At 45.5% G+C, this 20,121-nt stretch overlaps 1 protein-coding gene across 1 annotated transcript; it reads left to right on the top strand.

Annotated features, from left to right (window-relative positions):
* Positions 1–522: 522 nt before the first annotated feature.
* On the top strand, positions 523–16,494 carry LOC114680880 (pre-mRNA-splicing factor ISY1 homolog). Its single transcript, XM_028854052.2, has 11 exons — positions 523–670; positions 4,444–4,466; positions 4,984–5,035; positions 5,727–5,792; positions 6,451–6,493; positions 8,024–8,136; positions 10,099–10,216; positions 13,070–13,192; positions 13,851–13,972; positions 15,327–15,413; positions 15,765–16,494. The coding sequence occupies exons 1-11, from the start codon at positions 668–670 to the stop codon at positions 15,870–15,872; spliced, it is 858 nt and encodes a 285-aa protein (XP_028709885.1). The 5' UTR covers positions 523–667; the 3' UTR covers positions 15,873–16,494.
* The last annotated feature ends 3,627 nt before the right edge of the window (positions 16,495–20,121 follow it).

Below are 20,121 nucleotides of genomic sequence, written 5' to 3'. Positions count from 1 at the left end.
TCCTGTCAGTTTCTTGGCAACAGTCACCTTTAGTAAAGTATAATGATAATTATTATGAGTGTTTCCTAAAAGGAGGAGGGAGGAAGGAGGAGCACCATGGTCTCAGGCACTGTTCAGCTCCAAGTAAATGACAGGCAGCGGTGAAAAAGCCTCCCGGGAAGGCAGGTTTGCTCCCCTGGCTCCCAAGCCAGCACTGGCTCCTGAAGGTGTGTCGGGGACCCGGGTCCACGCAGGCGACAGAACTCCCTGTGTTCAGAGAGGTAGAGGGGACTCATTTTCCAAATGGTCATCTGCTGCCATAGAAGGATCAGGAAGGACAAAGACAGGCCAATCAATCTCTGACCACTGTTGCCACGAGAACAACATCAAACGTTGACAGACTCACTCCCGCGGCGCAAGCGTAGTCCTGGCGGCGCTGCGCGAGAGGACGCACTGGACGGACGCCGGCGGAAAGCCGCCCACAGAAGCGCAGCTGCGTCTCTAGCCCCTCCCCCGGTCTCTCATGCGCTTCTGGTCCTTAACTTCCGGTCCTCTCCATTTATTCTTCCGACAGAAGGAGCGGTTTGTCAGCTATTAAGAGTTTTCCGTTCCCGCGCCGGCCCGCCTGGTCTCGGACGTCAAGGCAAGCTGTACAGCAGCGCGGCGCCCCGGCGCCCTCGCCGGCACCATGGTGAGTGCGGGGGAGAGGGGGTCGGGCACGTGGCTACGGGAGGCCCGAGCCAGTATGCGGCCTCGGGGTCCCTGGCCTAGTTCGGGGTTACTTTCCCTCTTGGGGTAGGTGTTAGAAATTGCAGGAGAAAACTGAGTTGGGGAGCTGAATTACATCTGGGTCGTTCAGTTCGGATGAAGAACATTATTGATAGGACTGAATGGGCGGAGGACCCGCCCGGATGTTCTCAATCTTCACAGATAGGAACTTCTCAAAGGAAGGGTCTTCACACTGTTGCTTACTTAATACCCGAGACAGAGTCTGGCATTCTCTAGACAGGTGTGCCATCACCGTGAATGAATGACTAGCATGGGCTGAAGTGTTGAGAGGTTGTGATTCTCGGTTTCATTCGCTCCAGAAGTGTTTAATATGTAAATATGAAATCACACATAGTGTTGGTAAAAAGAGGCGTGGTTACTGCAGTATTTTCAAAGTGATGGCCCCATGGAGGCTGGAGAGATGGCCCAGTGGGTTAAGTTCCCAGCACCCACATGGTGGTTTGCTGCGGGCCGCAGGAATATATCATAAGAACTCAGCTGGTTATGACAAAGTCACTACCTGGAGGAATCAGAGAATTCCTCCAGAGGAAGCCAAATCCCAAGGAGTTTTTGGTGTTACTTGGCTTGTTATATATCAGCTGTATTCTGTTATGAAAATCATGTGTGCCTTCATAGTTTTCCCAATTGACTTTTCCCTAAGAAGGGCTAACAGTGTGGACTGATCACTCTCTGGACATACACATTCCAGGTATTTGGAGAACAGCCTCAGGAAAGGCTTTCTCTGCAATCATATCTCCCCTAGCCACTTTCAAGGACTAAAGGAGACATCACCCAGGTGGTCACCCAATTTCCGAGGATTAACAGTGATAACAGCCCACAGGCGAGTCTCCTGACTTAAGGTAAATTCCACAAGGAGACACCGCCCAAGTCAGGTAGACATTAAGTAATAGCTTTACACAATTTAGCTCAGACCCCTCCTTTCTTACAGCCTTACTAACTTTATAGATCTCTAATTACTTACCTAACCACTTCTAGGAATATTTAGATAACCTTCTGTGCTAACAGCTATGCTCAGCCAGAACTCCCAGTTCAAGCCTCCCTGTAATTATCACTATTGATAGCATCCGGCCAGGTCCATCACCGGATGGAGGAAAGTACCTTATCAGAGATACCTCTGTACTCTCTAAGAACAGACTTGCTAATTAAGCTTAACTTCCTCCTTTCCCAACCCTTACCTCCAGTTCCAGATCTCCCTTTAACTATCACCAGAGGCATCTAGCTGTACACAGGTTGCCTAGAGACTGAGCACACTTTCCCCCACCCTGCAGAAAAACGGCAGACAGCTTGGACAGATAGGAGTCACAGGAAAAAAGAAGACAGTTTTATTTTCTCCCATTGACCTAGCAACTTATAGATTTTTAACATCCTTTACCAAACACATTTAAGGTTATAGTTGTGCATGTAAGATCCCTCTTCTTAGATATTACCCATATTTAGCCTTTAGTTAATTCATTAGTCACTTCCCCTTTGGGTCACAAATGGTAATTAACAACTAGTGCCCCTCTTTGTAATTCTTATCAACCCTCCATTTGATCCTGATAGCGAACAATCACTGTCTGGGGAAGTTCAGGCTGAGTGTCCTGGGTGGAGGGGAGGATTGTGATTTGGGGAGATATATAACTGTAAAGCAGAGGACAGAAAAAAGGAGAAGAGAATGGAAGAACTAGATGGGTAAGAACTTGAGAGGAACAAATTGAGATGGGAGAGAAGTAGATTGAAGGGCTACAGCAGAGTACTAGAGGAACGAGATGGAAGATGAGGAAGAGCCAGATGAGAGAGAAGGAGATGGGAGAGGAGATGATATGGGAAGGAACAAGATGGATGAGAACCTAGAAGGGGCAGAACTAGACAAAGGAATTAAGATAGAACATAGAGGGGACAGTAGATAAATATAGAGAGAAATCAGGCAAGAAAGGAGCTAGACATGAGAACAGAACTGAAGCTGTGTATAAAGGATGTTATGCCAGAGGAATTAAAGCAAGTGGACTATAGAACTTTGTGTGCTGAGATTATATTTCCTGATAATAGTCCTCGCCGTTAGTAGTTCTCTCTCCTGAGCCCCTGGGATGTATAATATTAAGGCTGGTCCCTTTAATATTATACAAGAGTGGTTCACAACCACCTGTAACTCCAGTTTTAGGGGATCCAATACCCACTTTTGAAGTTAGTGGGCACTAGGCACTCATGTGGCGCACATACATATATATAGGGAAAACATTCATATACATACAAAAAAATCTAGATATCTATCTGTATCTATATATAGTAAAAGTCCCCTTAAAAGCATACAGAGTTGCTTTCATGCTATTGAGTTTTGTTGATATCTCTGAGGTCTAGTTCTGAGATCTGTGTAGTCTTATCCACATGGGAAGATATTTACCCATATACACATACCCAAGTATGTTTATGAAACAGGTGTAAGTATATACATAACCATGTAACTCTATATACAAAGTATGGGCATTTATTCAAATATATAGGCCTTCTTGCCAGTCTGGGGGTGCTTTACAATACCAAATAGAAAAAAAAAGCCACTATTTCACTTTTTTTGGGGGGCTGATATTGTATATATATATATAGGTACAAACAGATACATAATTCTATTAAATAAAAACATACACAAAAGTTTAAGAAGCATATGATGCCATGGAATGGTTACAGAGGATGTTTTGAAAACCACTGTATACTGTTAGTACAGAATCCTAACAAGTGGAAACAGTGGCCTGGAAAGCAGCTGTTTTTGAAGGAGGGTGTGTCCTACACTGCTGTCACGTTCATTTATCCACCATCCACCTGCTGAGTTCCTTTCAGAGGTGATTGGAAGGGAGAATCTGAAGGGCAGGTTAACTAAGCTCCTGGTGCTGACTCTGTAAACTATCTGATTATCTTCATGCATTTATCTGAATAAGTCATCACAACATTGTAAGATAAGAGCTATGATATTTGGTGTAAAGGGAAACTTAGGTTTTTGTGAGACCATGTCTCAGTGATACTGAGAGGAAGAGCTGGGAGCCAAATCCAAGTCCCAAATTTAGCAAGTAGTTTACAACCCAATTGGGAAAGATGTGTTGTCCTCCTGACCCTGTGGTTTAGGGGTCATTGACTTAACACTGGTGACGGCACTTGCATAAAAATTGCTTTGCAAAAGTTGGTCTTGGTGTTTCTGAGTCCCACTGGCAGGGAGCAGCCAGCTCTGCTGTTTTGGGTCGGGGCTGTGCATGGTGGTGCATGTGAGATCCTAGGAGGAGTGGGAGAGGGATCAGAGAGGTTAATGGATATGATCACAGTACATTCTACATATGTGCATGATTATAAAAAGTAAATGATTAAAAAAAAACACAAATAGAAAACAATAGAAGTGATAAAAGGTATTTTAGGGGCTGAGGAGTTCGCTTAGTGGTTAAAAGCGCTTACTGTTGGTGCAGAGGACCCAGGTTTGGTTCCCAGCATCCATATCAGTGGCTTACAATTGCCTAGTTCCATGGAACTGATGTTCACTTCTGTCCTGTGGCCACCGTACACACATGGTACACCTACAGACAAGTGCAGACATACACACAGACGAATTTGAAAAAATAAATATATTTTTTAACCATTTAAAATCATTTCAAGTCAACCACAAGAAGAAAAACAAGTATTCTAAACTTAGTGTTTTCTTCCTTTGTCTCCATCTAGGCCCGAAATGCAGAAAAGGCTATGTGAGTATCAACTTCCTTGGGGCTGAAAATTCTGAGATTTAATTAGAAGCACAGAATTTGTATGTGATCCATTTGGTAGGAGTCTTTCTGGAAGCAGTTTCTTCTTTCCATGTACTAAAATAGCATTTCTGCATTTGCTTGTGTTTGTTTTTCTCCTTAATGTTTTCTGGTATCTTCCAGAACTTATCCTGGATGAACATTTTCCCACCTGTGGATAGGCTGGGGATGACTGCAAGGGCATCCATGATGTTAATCTTTGAACATTTCTGTATATTGCTTATCACAGTAGTCTGATAAAGAGTTTCCCCATATGTAGTATAGTTAAAGTAGATACCTGAGTGTTCAGAAACACAAATGGTATTGGAGGCCTATCCCTTGGAACATGAAAATCCTTAACTACTCTGGTTTCTTTATTACTGTTCACACTAATGACTTTAGATGTGGTCATGAACAGACCTGCTCCATCCAGGAACTTGAATGATAAGAAATCTAATGGGGTTTTTTGTTTCCCTGGCAGGACTGCCCTGGCAAGATTTCGTCAGGCTCAGCTGGAAGAGGGAAAAGTCAAGGTGAGTGAAATCTCATCCTCTGGGAAGTGTCAAGCGGAAATACACTGAAACTTCTTGGACAGGCTTCAGACTTCATCTGTTCTTGCTATACTTGTTGAAGAGTTTGTACTCTTGAACTTCTGGTGTTTCTCTCTTCTGTTGGGGCAGTGTGATTATCTGGCTTCTGCTTTTTCTATTTTTTTTTTTAAATTTATTTATTTATTTTTATTTTATGTACATTGGTGTTTTGCCTGCATGTGTGTCTGTATGAGGGTGTTAGATCTTGGAGTTACAGACAGTTGTGAGCTGCCATGTGGGTGCTGGGAATTGAACCCAGGTACCCTGGAAGAATAGTCATTACCCTTAACTGCTGAGCCATCTCTCTAGCCCCACATTTTTTTTTTTTTTAATCTAAAGTGATGTCTGGGTTCTCCTATTACTCTAGCTCTAATATTGACTATAAGAAGGTAGAGGGTGGACCTGGAGAGATTACATACTTGGATGAATTTATTTTAACTAGACACAGTTCCTTGAGTAATTGTATTTCTTAAGAGATTGTAGGGTAAGGGTTAGGAGTTGAGTATCCTCTAGCATTGTGACTTCAAGTATATTTAGAGCACTAACTAGTTCAGGTTTCCAGCCTGAATCGGTGGTGGATGTTACTGAAGTGTGTACAGAGCCTAGTGGCGACATGTGTTACTCTCCTCCTTAGGAACGAAGACCCTTTCTTGCTTCTGAATGTACTGAGTTGCCCAAAGCCGAGAAATGGAGACGACAGGTATGTTCTGGGGAAACCTGATCTCAGTAGAGGTAACATGCTTTTGCTGGCTTCTTTTTATCTCAATGATTATTAACCAGAATTTTAAATTTTTTTTTGAGACTAGCTCTCCCCTTGTGTTCCCAGCTGTCCTATATATACCAGGCTGTTCTCTAACTCCCAGAGATCTCTGCCTCTGCCTCTGCCTCCCAAGTGTTGGGATTAAGGTATGCATTACCACTGCCCAGCGCTGTTTCTGTTTTTGAGATATGGTCTTGCTTTGTAGTCCTGACTGGCCTGTGTAGCCCAAACTGGCCTTGAAAATACAGAGATCTGCCTGCTTCTGTCTCCTCAGTTGTGGGATTAAAGGTGTGCTCTACCACACCTATAGTATTTTTTATTTTTTTTAGATTGATTTATTTTTATTTCACGTACATTGGTGTTTTGCCATGGGTGTTGGGTCTCAGGAACTGGAGTTACAGACAGTTGTGAGCTGCCATGTGGGCACTGGGAATTGAACCCGGGTCCTCTGGAAGAGCAGTCAGTGCTTTTAACCACTGAGCCATCTCTCCAGCCCCGCCAATAGTGTTTTTGTTAGTTGTGAATTACAGTTTTCCTGTGCTTTCAGATATGTTAAAAAATCATGAAAATGTACCTGTTACTATTTATTTCCCTACAGATCATTGGAGAGATCTCAAAAAAAGTTGCTCAGATTCAGAATGGTAAGCTGACTAACCCTGTAAAGTGTTCTAGAATACACAATTAGATGTGGGGACCTCAGCCCTCTTCCCTAATGACCAGTAAGACAAGTACATAGGGAATTAGCAAGGCCATTGAAGATGTGAACATTGGCCCGAGCATAGTGCAGGCCTGCAGTCCCAATGTAAGGCTGGAGCTGAAGGTATCCTCACAGCTACACAGCACACAGGAGGCCAAAACAAAACAAGCATAAAAAATTCTGTCAGTCAGTTTGACCTAGATGACATTTATAGAGTAAAGCACCTAATAACATTCCACATAACTTTTTTATTTTCCTTTTCGTGATAGGGTTTCTCAGTGTAGTCCTGACTGTCCTGGAACTTGCTCTGTAGACCAGGCTGGCCTCCAACTCAGAGATCCACCTGCCTCTGCCTCCTGAGTGTTGCGATTCAAGGTGTGTGCCACCACTGCCTGATGTCTGCTTAACTTTTATTATGTTTTTTTATTTAAAACATTTCTTAAATTTAAAAATATTTTGATCATATTCTTCCCCTCCCCCAAGTCCTTCCAGATCTTCCCCCCCTCCCTACCCACTCTACCATCTCCAGCTTCTACTTAGATTTTCAAAATGTCAGCAAGAAGGTACTAAAACACATTAGAAGATCCTAAAACACACTAGAAGATACTAAGCCAGCATTAAAAGACACTAAAACAGCATCAGCTTTGCTTTGGGAAGACTGGCTGCTTTGAGGGTCTTTCTGACTATAGGGTTGCACATCCTGAAAATGGGAGTCATGGGTCCTTTTCTTGCTTAAGAGGCTAGAGTATAGGAATGGAAGTTTGTAAAATGTATTTTCATATTTGCTCTACTTGGTATTATTATAGTTTTTTTGAGACAAGGTCTTGTTAAGTTGTTTAGGCTGACATTTGAACTCTAGCCCAGGCAACCCTTGGACTTTTTTGTTCCACTTTCCTCAGCCTCCAGAATAGTGTGATGGCTATGCCCTAGTGATACACCCTTTTTTTTTCCCTTTTGGTTTTTCTAGACAGGGTTCTCTGTGTAACAGCCCTGGATGTCCTGAAACTCTCTTTGTAGACCAGGCTGGCCTCCAACTCACAGAGATCCACCTGCCTCTGCATCCCGAGTGCTGGGATTAAAAGTGTGCATGACCAATCCAGCTGATCTTTTCTTTTTTTAAAGATTTGTTTTATTTTCAATTATGTGTATGCATATGTGTGTGTATGTGCATATGGATGTGGTGCCCACCAAGACCAGAAGAGCACATCAGATCCCCTGCAGCTGGAGTTACAGGCTGGCCTCGAATTCACTGAGATCCGGCTGCCTCTGCCTCCGGAATGCTGGGATGAAAGGTGTGCCACCACCACACCAGGCCTTTTCTTATCAATTTAAATGGGCGGTTTTATGGAGTAGACCATTGCAGTGTTGCTATCCATTGTAAAGCTATGACACTGAGTACGTGTATTGCAGATACTGACAGTCGTTGTTTTAGGGCACGGCATCTTGAAGAAATGATACTGACAGTGTTTTCTAGCTGGTTTAGGGGAATTCCGAATTCGAGACCTGAATGATGAGATTAACAAGCTGCTAAGGGAGAAGGGGCACTGGGAGGTCCGCATCAAGGAGCTGGGCGGCCCTGACTATGGAGTAAGTAGTACAGCTGCAGTGGTGCCTGAGGCAGACTGCTGAGGGGGCTGGGGGGGGGGGGTTCAGACCCTGACTATCCAAGAGGAGTGGGCTGACAGTGACGGGGTTGAGAAGCAACTGTTACATGTGGGCAGAGTACCTATGAAAAGGATGGTGGCATAATCCTGAACCACTGCATGGCACCGCAGGCCTTGGCCTAGGCAAGGCACCTGTTTAAAATGCCATGGCCACCCCACATTCTCTTTTGAGCTCCCCAGAGACATTCCTGTCTGTTGTGGGGTTTTCCCCCTTAGTATCATGATTATAGTAAGACGTGTGCACCCAGACTTTATTTTTTTGAGACAAGGTCTCTCTATTATGTAGCTCTGGCTACACTGGAACTTACTGTGTAGATAAGGCTGGCCTTGAACTGACAGATATCCATCTGCCTTTGCTGGCATCAAAGTCTTGCACCACCAATCCTGGCACACATTTTATTTTAAATTTAGATTGTGTGTGTGTGTGTGTGTGTGTGTGTGTGTGTGTGTGTGTGTGAGAGAGAGAGAGAGAGAGAGAGAGAGAGAGAGAGAGAGAGAGAGAGAGAGAGAGAGAGAGAGAGATGAGTGTTGGTGCCCATGGAGGTCAGAGGAGGAGTCTGAGCTCCCTGGAGTGGAGTTACAGGCCGTTTTGAGCTGCCCATGTGGGTTCTGGGGATCAAACTCAGATCTTCTGCAAGAGCAGTACGTGTTTCTAAGATCTGGGCTATTTCTCCAGCCCCAGCATACACACTTTTTACTGCAATCTGGTGCACACAAAAGCATGCTGAGAAAATCCTGTGATGTACTTTGGCATTTTCCATTCTGTCTTATTTTGATATTTATTACTATTTTTGTTGGTTTTTCTTTTGAGACAGGGTATCATGTAGTTCAGGTTGGCCTCAAAGTAACCAAGGTTAGCCTTGAACTGTGCCTTCCTGCCTGGAGCTCATGAGTGCTGGGGTTTCTGGCATGTTCCACTATACCTGTTCTTGTTTTGTTTTGTTTTGTTTTTTTCCAGACAGGGTTTCTCCGTGTAGTTTTGGTGCCTGTCCTGGATCTCACTCTGTAGCCCAGGCTGCCCTCGATCTCACAGAGATCCACCTGCCTCTGCCTCCCGAGTGCTGGTATTAAAGTTGTGCGCCACCGCCTGGCTCACTATACCTGGTGGAGCTGGGGATTGACAGGCTTGGCAAGGCCTCTCCTGATTGAGCTAGGCCCCTTGGTATGTTTTTTCTTTTTTGACTTTTTCTGTTTTTGTTTTGTTTTTTTGAGACTGAGTCTGACTCTGTAGCCCAGGCCTTATATAGTCTAACCGAGCCTTGGATTTGTGGCAGTCTTCCTGTCTCAGGTCTTAGGTGCTGGGATTATAGGCATGCAGCACCACACCCAGCTCTATGCTGAGCTACATCCTCAGCCATGTTGATTTTTCCTTTTGGTTTTTAATTTTTCTTAATGACATTTACTTATTTATTTATTTATTTAGTGTGTGTGTGTGTGTGTGTGTGTGTGTGTGTGTGTGTGTGTGTGTATGCACATGCCACAATGTACATTTGGTGGTCAGAAGACAACTTGTAGAAGTCACTTTTTCACTTCTACCATCTGGGTCCTGGGGAACTGAACTCAGGTATCAGGCCTCCTTCCTTTGCCCTCTCATTGCTGAAATTAGAGGCTTATGCTACCATGTCAGACATTTTTTTTTAAACTTATTTTTTTGTGGTGCTGGGGATTGAACCAAGGCTATTTGCATGTTATGATAGACAAGCACTCTACTCCTGATCTATGTCTCCAGCCCTAGGTTAATTTTTAAGGGGTTTAAAAAAATCCACAAATATTTTTCTGTGTGGAGTATTCTCATTGTATGACATTATTATCTCAAAATGTATTTGTAAACATAGGAAAGTAGGTTTATGTATCAGATCCATTTCCCTTTTTCTTTCCCAATAAGAAAGTTGGCCCTAAGATGCTGGATCATGAAGGTAAAGAAGTTCCTGGAAACCGTGGTTACAAGTACTTTGGGGCAGCCAAAGATTTGCCTGGTGTCAGAGAGCTGTTTGAGAAAGAACGTAAGTAGCTCATGTTTAGAAGGCATTGGCCTCTAATTATTGCTAGTGAGTAAGAGAAGTATGCCATGCAGTATAGGAATTACTGTGTCCAGATTTTAAAAATAGCTTTAAGATTTTATTCTTAATTTTATATTTTTGGATCATGGTCTCATGTAGCCCAGGCTTTGAACTCCTGATCTTCCTGCCTCCACCTGTTAGGATTGTGGATGCCTAAGCCGTTTTTTTTTTTTTTTTTTTTTTTTAAGACTTTATTCTGTCTGGCCTCAAACTGGCCATCTAACTTCAGCCTCAGCCTTCCGAGTTCTGGGATTACAGACCCGTGTCACCATGTTGGATTTTGTTGTTGTTGTTTGCATTTGCTTTTCATCCTTCTTTATTGTAATTGAGGTTTATTTACTGGTGTACCTGTGTGTGTGAGGGGTCCATGTGTGTCGTTAACATTTGTGTGGTTATCTGAGGACAACCACAGTTCTCTGCCTCCCCCACGTGTGTCGTCGGGCCCCGTGGTAAGTCCCTTCACCCACTCAGCCGACTTCCTGCCCCGTGTACTTTTTACTAAATGTAGTTAATTTTTCTGCTGTGTTAAGAATTGCACCCTAGACTTATACAAGCGAGGCATGCTCTCTAACAATGATTTACTTCTTCAGCCCTCAGCATAGATTTTGGTTTCCGTTGTAGGTTTTGTTGTTGACATAGAGCCTTCCAGTGTTACCCAGGCATGTCTTCAGCTTGTGAGCTCAAAGCTCACATGGTAGCCTGCCTCATGAGCGGTGTGCATAAGTCACCCTTACCCAGTATAATTAAAGAGAGAGTTTGAAGTCCCCTTGCTGACCCAACGCAGGCCCCCAGCAGAGATGACTGTATCAGGAACCAGTATCTCCGTGTTTCCTTCTAGGCCGCTGTCAAGGCGTATTTTATCCACATTAGGTGAAAGATTAATCAATCCCAGGTGACTGTACTTTCTTTCACATGATTGCACTTGAAAACCAGTCCCTGTGGTCAGCAGGAAGGCGGTGCTCATTACTCCTTCAGCCGGTGTGATGCCCACCCCTTCACAGGACAGGAACTGAAGTGGCAGATGAAGTGGCCATCACCAGCTGTGGGCAGGCAGTGGAGGCCTGCCAGAACATGGCTGTCCCCTACCCGCCGTGTGTGACACTCTTTGATGCAGCACTTAAAAGCTGCTGCATAACTGGTTGTGAAGAATTCAAGTGCATCACAGGAGCGTAAACTGATGGTGATGCACTTGCTGAGCATGTGTGGGGAGGCCCTGGGTTGGATCATTGTGGTGTGAATTAGCCATACTTTAACCATTCTATTGGTAGTATTGGTATGCCTTTCTTTCCAGTTCTCATAGTTAGAAGATTTATTTATTTATTTATTTTGAGAAAGGGTTTTTCTGAGTAACCCGAGATGTCATGGAACTCACTCTGTAAACCAGACTTACCTTGAACTCAGAGATCCATCTGCCTTTGCCTCTCAAGTGCTGGATTTTGTGATTTTAAAAAATGATGTGTATGTTTCTGTGCGTGAAGCACATGTGTACTCCAGTGTACATGTGGGAATTGGTTCTCTCCTGCCATCCTCATTGCTGTGTACTCTAGGCTAGCTGGTCTTCAGGCTTCGTAGTTCTCCTCTTTCTGTTTCCCATCCTGATGCACTAGCAAGCACTTTGAGCTGCTGAGTCATCTCCCTGTTTCGTTTTGAGACAGGGTCTTAGTGTGTAGCAGAAGCCAGCCTGGAACTTGTTATATACTCTCCCACTATTTCCTGTTTATTTCTGTGATTAGTGAAGCTGATAATTTAATTACCAATGAAATTGTGCACACATTTGCATTTTTTCTTAAATTTTTTTTGGAGATTATATTTTATGTGTATGGGTGTTTTTGCCTGTATGTGTCTGTGCACATGCAGTGTCCCTCGGAGTGCAGAAGAGCATGTTCGATCCCCATGGATGTGATGTTGTAGATGGTTGTGAGCCATCATGTGGATGCTGGGAATCAAACCTAGGTCCTCTGGAAGAGCAGTACCTTAACCACTGAGTCATCTCTTCAGCCCCCACATTTTTCCTTCCTTAGTGGTCAACTCTCATTATTTGACCAATGTTAGGTTACAATTTTCATTTGATTTCCCTTTGACTAATACAGTTGTGCTCTAGATAGTTGTCCTTAGTCTGAACGCTTTCTTCAGAATGCTCTCCTTTGCCCTTCTTAGGGCTTCTTTTTCTGTATATTTGTTTTGTGTCAGTCAACATCATACCATTTCCTATGCTGTTAAAACACTTTGTAAAACCGCATTAGAACAGTGGTTTCAGGATACCCCATGCTGACATTTATAGTATTGGGTTATCCCTAATGTTTTCACTATTGAATGAGTAGTTCTGTGATGTATTTCTCTGCCTATAAAACCTTATTATGGACTTGTGGGTTTGAGGGTATTGATAGAAGGTACTTCAGAGACTGAACCTGGGGCCTTGGACTTGCTTAGCATAGTTCATCATTGATCTAAATCTTCAGCTCTGTTTATTTAAACCATGTGGGTTCCATTTATTTACTTGTTATTTATCTATTTTTGTAATGCTGAGGATTGAACCCAGGGCCTTGTGGCAAGAGTCTAATCACTGGCCTATACCCTTAGCCAAGGGTAGCTTTCTTTAATTAGATTCTGCTCATTGGATCAGAACTTGAACTTTAAGAAAGGTGGTTCCACTCTCTTGATTTCATATCTGATATAGAGAAATGCTGACTCTGTGACATTTCCATGGCCGTGTGACTCTAGCACTGTGTGGAGAAAAGTTGTGGATCAAGGATGATCTTGATGAGAATCCAGTTAAGTCGATGCCATTTCTTGTAGCCCTCCCTCCTCCCAGAAAAACACGTGCTGAGCTCATGAAGGCGATCGACTTTGAATACTATGGTTACCTGGATGAAGATGACGGAGTTATCGTGCCTTTGGAACAAGACTATGAAAAGAAACGTATGTCCGTGGGCATGTCACTATGGCTGCAACCTGGCTTCTGTTCTCGCTCTTGAAAACAGTTGAAAACAGTGCACGATACCAAAAGCTGTCTTTTGTTGTTGCTTAGGGTCTTCAGCGGGCTGGTAGTATCTGACATCTAGGTGGCAGGTGAGGCAGTCAGGTCACGCTAGGCTCAGAACAGCAGGTGAAGCCACAGATCTTCTTTCCTCGGTCTTGATCCTGTTTCTGGGAGGTCACAGTCTAGATCCTTCTAAGCTAGCTTTCCTTGAACGTCTTTAGTAGTACCCATATTAGTAGCTTTCGGATCTTCTTGCACAGCTGACAGACAGCTTACTGACGGAGAGGGAGGTAGTGTCTGTACGAGCGAGCGCTTCCTCCCTGCAGAGCATACCATGCAAGCCTGAGACGGGTCCATAGCAGTTCCCATAGGAATTTGGAAGTGCATGGTGAGGGTGGGACCCAGCATGTGTGTGTCAGTCAGCCATTGGAGAGGATTTGGAGACATTATTACAAAAATTGCCTTGCACCTACGTGAGGCTAGAGGCATTGTAGGACAGACTGGGCAGAATCAGGGTGTCCTTTTCCAGAGGGGACAGCTTGCCCTTCCAGCCCAGTCAAATGTTCTTCACTACCCTGTATTCTCCTTGGTCTTCAGTCAGAGCTGAGCTGGTGGGGAAATGGAAAGCAGAGAGAGAGGCTCGCCTGGCCAGGGGAGAAAAGGAAGAGGAGGAGGAAGAGGAAGAGGAGATCAACATCTATGCTGTCACCGAAGAGGAGGTACTGGCGTGGGTCCTGTCTGGTGCTCAGTGTCCTCTTCTCTGAGCTCCAGAGTACACCAGGGAGGAGGCTGGGTTGTGGCTCCGAGCCCAGCTTCCTCACCTGTAGGATGGCTGTGACGGCCCTGCGCAGGAGCACAGGGAGGGTTCCAGGCAGGAAGGGCTGAGAGAGCTCCTGTTAGCTTCCTTCTAACGGATCACTTCTCTCGGACGATGTGGGACAGTTATAAGCCCAGTTGAGATCACATAAGCTTTAGTCCATGACCTCAGCACTTCTGTGGCTCACAGAAGTGAGCAGTGTGTAGGAGTCTTCTGTAGTCTTCCACACCCATTTCACAGATGGAGACAGGCCCACGGGCTTCTGTAGAGTCTTGTGACCAGGGATGGGGCTGTGGTCCACACTTACTTCTCACGCAGAACCTTTGGGCTTCAGGCTCTTCTATTGTGTCCAGCATTGCCTTGCTGCCTGGACCAGTTAGAATATATCTGATTTGCTGTTCTGAGATGAGGCAGATCCTCCATGTTGTTGCAAGAACTTGCTTGTACATCACTGGCAAAGAAGCAGGTTTGGAGACAGGTTTGATGACTTAGTGAATGTGTTACAGGATGCGGAAGTTCCCGCCTAGGTCCAGCTGACCTGCAGGAGAGCTCAGTAAAGCGTTTAAAGCACGGTGGCTGCAAGCCCTGGGCTTTCTCTGGGTGACAAACGAATACTCACTTGATTCTTCGGGTGTTTAGTGAGTGGCTTCTGTGAGCCACGCTCAGCCACGTGCAGGAGCAGAGCAGGCAGCATGTGCTGGGAGATGCAATGCTGTGCTGAGTGGGGACAGACGGCAGGCCAGTGATGGGGCACAGACAAGGTGCAGTGCTGCTGTGGTGAGGCTGAGAAGCCCCCCCCCCCCCCCCCCCCCCGCCTTTCCCTTAGTGTAAAAACAATGGAAAGGACTTCTTTTTCCTTTTAAATAATTTAAGCTTTGTTTGTTTGCTTGTTTTCTTTTGTTGTTGTTGTTGTTTGTTGTTTTCATGGTCCTGGGGGAAGTAAGCCCTCTACCACTGAGCTCTGTCCCCAGGTCTCTTTTTTTTTTTTGATACAGGGTTTCACTAAGTTGTTCAAGCAGGCCTTAAAAATTATTCTCCAGTCCCGCACTGCTTTTGTTTTTTTATTGTTAATTTTGGAGACAGGGTCACTCTGCAGCCCAGGCTGACTGGAACTCGGAGCAGGCCTCTTGCCTCAGCTTGCCAAGTGTAGGGTTACAGGTTTGCGCCACCAGGCCCAACTGAGTGACACTGTCTACAGAGTGTGAGGGCTTCCGTCACTGGTGACCTGCTCATGGGCCGTGTGTTGTCTTCTGCAGTCTGATGAGGAAGGCAGCCAAGAGAAGGCCGGGGAAGACGGTCAGCAGAAGTTCATTGCTCACGTGCCGGTGCCTTCGCAGCAGGAGGTAGGCTGGATGCTATGCCCAGGAGAGCCGTTCTTCCAGCTCGGCTCGCCTTTCTGGGTGGTCCTTGTCCTTCCATTCCGCTAGGCAGCCTTTGAGCCTCACCATGTAGAGCTCATTGTGTACACAAAGGTGTGGGGTCCATGAAGGGCAGGGCCCTCTTGACGGAACTCACAGCATGAGCTTTGACCGAATGTTCCCAGAGGGAATGGCTCGGTTCTTGCAGTCTTCGAATAAGTCTCGTGAAAGTCAGACTTCCGGACCGTGTCCCTGCCGGTATCCCCTGCTTCGCTTGTGATAGAGGTGGTGGCTGGCCTTGCTGAGAGCTGACTTCTTCATTGTGGGTGTTCACAGATCGAGGAGGCGCTTGTACGGAGGAAGAAAATGGAACTGCTCCAGAAATATGCAAGTGAGACCCTGCAGGCCCAGAGTGAAGAAGCCAAGCGGCTCTTGGGGTACTAGGATGAGCCAGAGCCCTTCACGGACCCTGGGAGATGTGCTGGGTGTGCTGGTGACGCCCCGGGCCTGTCATCCTCATAGCTGCCCGGGCTATAGCCTGGCTGGCCAGTGCTGGGAGGCCCTGTGACGTTCTCATCCTGTGTGTCGCCTCTCTCCTTTGCTGGACGTGTGAGCTGGCCTGATGGTAAGGCCCTGGTACCGAAGACTAGCCATCACGTTTTACAGATGCGTTCGCTACCATTCTGTTTATTTTTATTTTGGAATGTGTAAAATCAACTCTCTCTGAAAATTTATTCTGCCTTGTACTATGATTTTGGGAGAGAGAAGGATTAATTAGTAACCAACATTAAGAATGCATGATTTTTATACAAATCATATTCAAATTCAAAGACATATCTTCTCTGGAAAACTGAGATGATGTGTCTACCCTGGGATGGAACTCCACTGTCAGCAGTAAAGCCACCCCTTTGTGCTGGGCACTGCTTTACTTTGCCATGGTCCCCCCTGTGAGAACCTGCTTCACCCTCTCCTGTCTTGTGGACAGGAATTCTGAGTTTGCAACCTTACTTTTATAACTTGTTTCAGAGAAAGCTGCTTTTATTAAATATTTTAGTAAGAAAGGAAACATCTGTGCCTGGACTTTGTCCTGTGGTGTACCTAGACTGAGATGACATCATGTTAGTCATGGAAGGCACTGAACACTGTATGTGTGTGGGGGGTGGGGTAGAGTGGGTGGGGGTGGAGTAGAGTGGGTAGGGACGGGGTAGAGTGGGGGTGTGTGCCAGGAATGGTACAGATCCCAAGGCTCCGCCTGGCATGAGCATACAGCCAGCTTATGATCACAGCTGAGGATGGCCTTGTACTGGCCTCTGTGGGTACACATTGTAGACCCTAAGTGACTGACTCCAGAACACCACTTTGAGCTGAGTCTTTGCTACCTAACAAGAACCTCGGGCAAGGTCTCTAAGCCTGAGCAGTGTGAGCCGCAGGTCTCCTGTTCTGAGGGCAGTGGGAGCATCTGGGAGGCCAGGGTCATAGTAAGTGGCAGGGATCCAACCCGGGCCGAGGGAACAAGGGCCCTTGGTTTGGAGAAGCTTGTCCCATGGAAAGGATGTGGGCTGTTGAGAGGCTGGGGAGAGTATACTGTGAGGGCAACATCGTGGTGGACGGTGAGTCCCATTGCTGTAGTGGCCTTGCTGGAGCCGAGACAAACAGTGGCTGTGCTGACTGACTCCTATAGTGAGGACACGGTATCGTGGTTGGTGTTCCGTCATCTTTGTAGTGCTTTTTCTCCACTTCTGTTTTGATTGGGGGCTTATTTTCTGTCAGCTTTGGTGACACACAAGGAAAATAGGATGATATATGGGCTATATATTTAAATAAGTTCAGAAAGAAAAAAGAGGCATAAGATGCAAAAGAAATGAGGAAAGAAAGGAAGAGGACACGATTGTCTTTCTGCCCACGGGGGAGGGGTCGGGGCAGCTCTGAAACACACAGATGGTGGTCATGGGATATCTGCTGTTTATCAGCTAAGATGGTGTCACCCTGTGACAGTGACTGTTAATATCCACTCAGCTCACCCACCACTAACTTGCTTTAAGAATGTTAAATCCACCGGGCGGTGGTGGCGCACGCCTTTAATCCCAGCACTTGGGAGGCAGAGCCAGGTGGATCTCTGTGAGTTCGAGGCCAGCCTGGTCTACAGAGCGAGATCCAGGACAGGCACCAAAACCAAAACTACACAGAGAAACCCTGTCTCAGGGGGAAAAAGGGGGGGGTGGGGGCTGGGAAGATGTCTTTGCTGTTTTTGCAGAGGATGTGGGTTTGGGTCCCAGCACCCACATAGGGCATTCCTAACTACCTGTAGCTCTTGTTCTGGGGGATCAGACACCTTCTGTGCTCCTTGGACTCCTGCACACAACATGGGTTATATAAACTCATGCAAGCACACAGACTAAACATAAACGATAAATAAATCTTTTAAAATATATTTGTTGATATATGTAGGATGGGGGAGGGCACCATGGAGCAAGTGTGGAGGCCAGAGGTCAGAGGACAACTTTTAGCAGTCTGTTTTCTTCTACATGTGAGGGAGGACTTGGGGATTGAACTCAAGACCGTACATTAGAAACCAGCGCCTTTACACATTGAGCCATCCCACCTACCCTTTTTTTTTGGTGGGGGGTGGGTTTGAGACAGGGTTTCTCTGTGTAGTGCTGCGCCTTTCCTGGAACTTACTCTGTAGCCCAGGCTAGCCTCGAACTCACAGAGATCCGCCTGCCTGTGCCTCCTGAGTGCTGGGATTAAAGGCGTGTGCCACCACTGCCCAGCACCTTCCTTTTTATTTTTATTTATTCATTCATTCATTTATTCATTCATTTATTTTTTGGTTTTTTGAGACAGGTTTTCTCTGTGTAGCTTTGCGCCTTTCCTGGAACTCACTTGGTAGCCCAGGCTGGCCTCAAACTCACAGAGATCCACCTGGCTCTGCCTCTCGAGTGCTGGGATTAAAGGCGTGTGCCACCACTGCCCGGCTTTCCTTTTAATTTTTTTTTTTTTAAGACAAGGTTTCTTTGTATAGGCCTGGCTGTCCTGGAATCCTATAAATCAGGCTGTCCTTGAATTCAAAGATCCACCTGTCTCTATCTCCTGAGTGCTAGGATTACCGACACCCCCAGCTAAATAAATAAATCTTTAAAAAAACAATAAAAAGGTTCAGCATAGGGCTTGAGATATGGCTCAATGGCTCAGTTAAGAGCACTTGCTACTCTTCCAGAGGATCTGAGTTTGTGGTTCTCAGTTCAGTGACCTACGACTCCACCCCTGTGGTATCTGATGCCCTCTTCTGGCCTCTGCAAGCACCTGCACAGACATCACATAAATAGAAATCTTTAAATCTTTGGGTCACTTAAATTTGAGGTTTGCATTATTTCAAAATTTGCAATTGAAATAGGACTTAATATTTTTATAGGAAAAGTAGTTTATTGAATGTTGTTTTGAACTGTTCCATCTCAAACAAGCATAATGCATTAAAAAAAATGCCACTGTACTTTTAAAAAACTTACTGCCAGAAGAAAGGAAGTGCAGATTTGGTAAGATGTGATTTATTCAGCACTGAATAGTCTCCTTGAACCTGTTCACTTCAGTGTTTTGTCTTTTGTGTATGTGTGGTATATGCATGTGTGTACATGTGTATATGTCGGGGAGGTGTCTGTGCCTGTGTGCATTCACATGTGGAGGCCAGAGATTGATGTTGGGTGTCCTCTTTTGTTCTCTCTGTTTCCCACTTTTTTTTTTTTTTTTTAAGACAAGGTGTCAGCTTGGTGGTGGTGGTGGTGGTGGTGGTGGAGGAGGAGGAGGAGAGGAGGAGCACACCTTTAATCCCAGAACTGGGGGGAGGGGTGGAGGGGAGGGCAGGGCAGAGGCAGGTGGATCTCTGAGTTTGAGGCCAACCTGGGCTACAGAGTGAGTTCCAGGACAGCCAGGGCTGTTACATAGAGAAACTCTGTTTGTTTTTTTTTTTTTTTTTGGTTTTTTGAGACAGGGTTTCTCTGTGTAGCTTTGCGCCTTTCCTGGAACTCACTTGGTAGCCCAGGTTGGCCTCGAACTCACAGAGATCCACCTGTCTCTGCCTCCCGAGTGCTGGGATTAAAGGCGTGCGCCACCACTGCCCGGCGAGAAACTCTGTTTTGAAAAATGAAAAAAAAAAAAAAAAAAAAAAAAGACAACGACCAAGTCTCATTTGAGCCTGGAGCTTGCTGTTTTGGCGAGGCTAGCTGGCGAAGCCTCCAGGATCCCTCTGTGTCTTCTCTCGCTCTGGGGTTATGGGTGTGCGCCTCCACACCTGACAATTTACAAAAACACTGGAGAGCTGAACTCTGGCCCTCAAGCTCTCACGGCAAGGATTGTATCCATGGAGCCGTCCTCAACCCCCATTTTCATGGTTTTAATACATTTCCTGAGTCATGCAGCCCTTACCACAGGAACAGTGTTTGTTTGTTTGTTTTGTTGAGACAGGGTTTCTCTTTGAAGCAGTCCTGGCTGTCCTGGAACTCAGAGATCCGCCTGCTTCTGCCTCACGAGTGCTGGGACTAAAGGCGTGCGCCACCACCGCCTGGCTCAGGTACAGTGTTTTTATTTGTTTGTTTTTGTTTTTTGAGACGGTGTCTCAGAAAACAAATGAATGGCCTGTTACTATATAGATCAAGCTATCCTTGAACTCAAGGCAATCCTCCTGCCTCAGTCTTCCAAG

Source organism: Peromyscus leucopus, chromosome 3, assembly GCF_004664715.2.
Source record: "Peromyscus leucopus breed LL Stock chromosome 3, UCI_PerLeu_2.1, whole genome shotgun sequence".
Taxonomy (NCBI): Eukaryota; Metazoa; Chordata; class Mammalia; order Rodentia; family Cricetidae; genus Peromyscus; species Peromyscus leucopus.
Note: the sequence above shows the minus strand (reverse complement) of the source record. Positions and strands in the feature narration are given on the sequence as shown.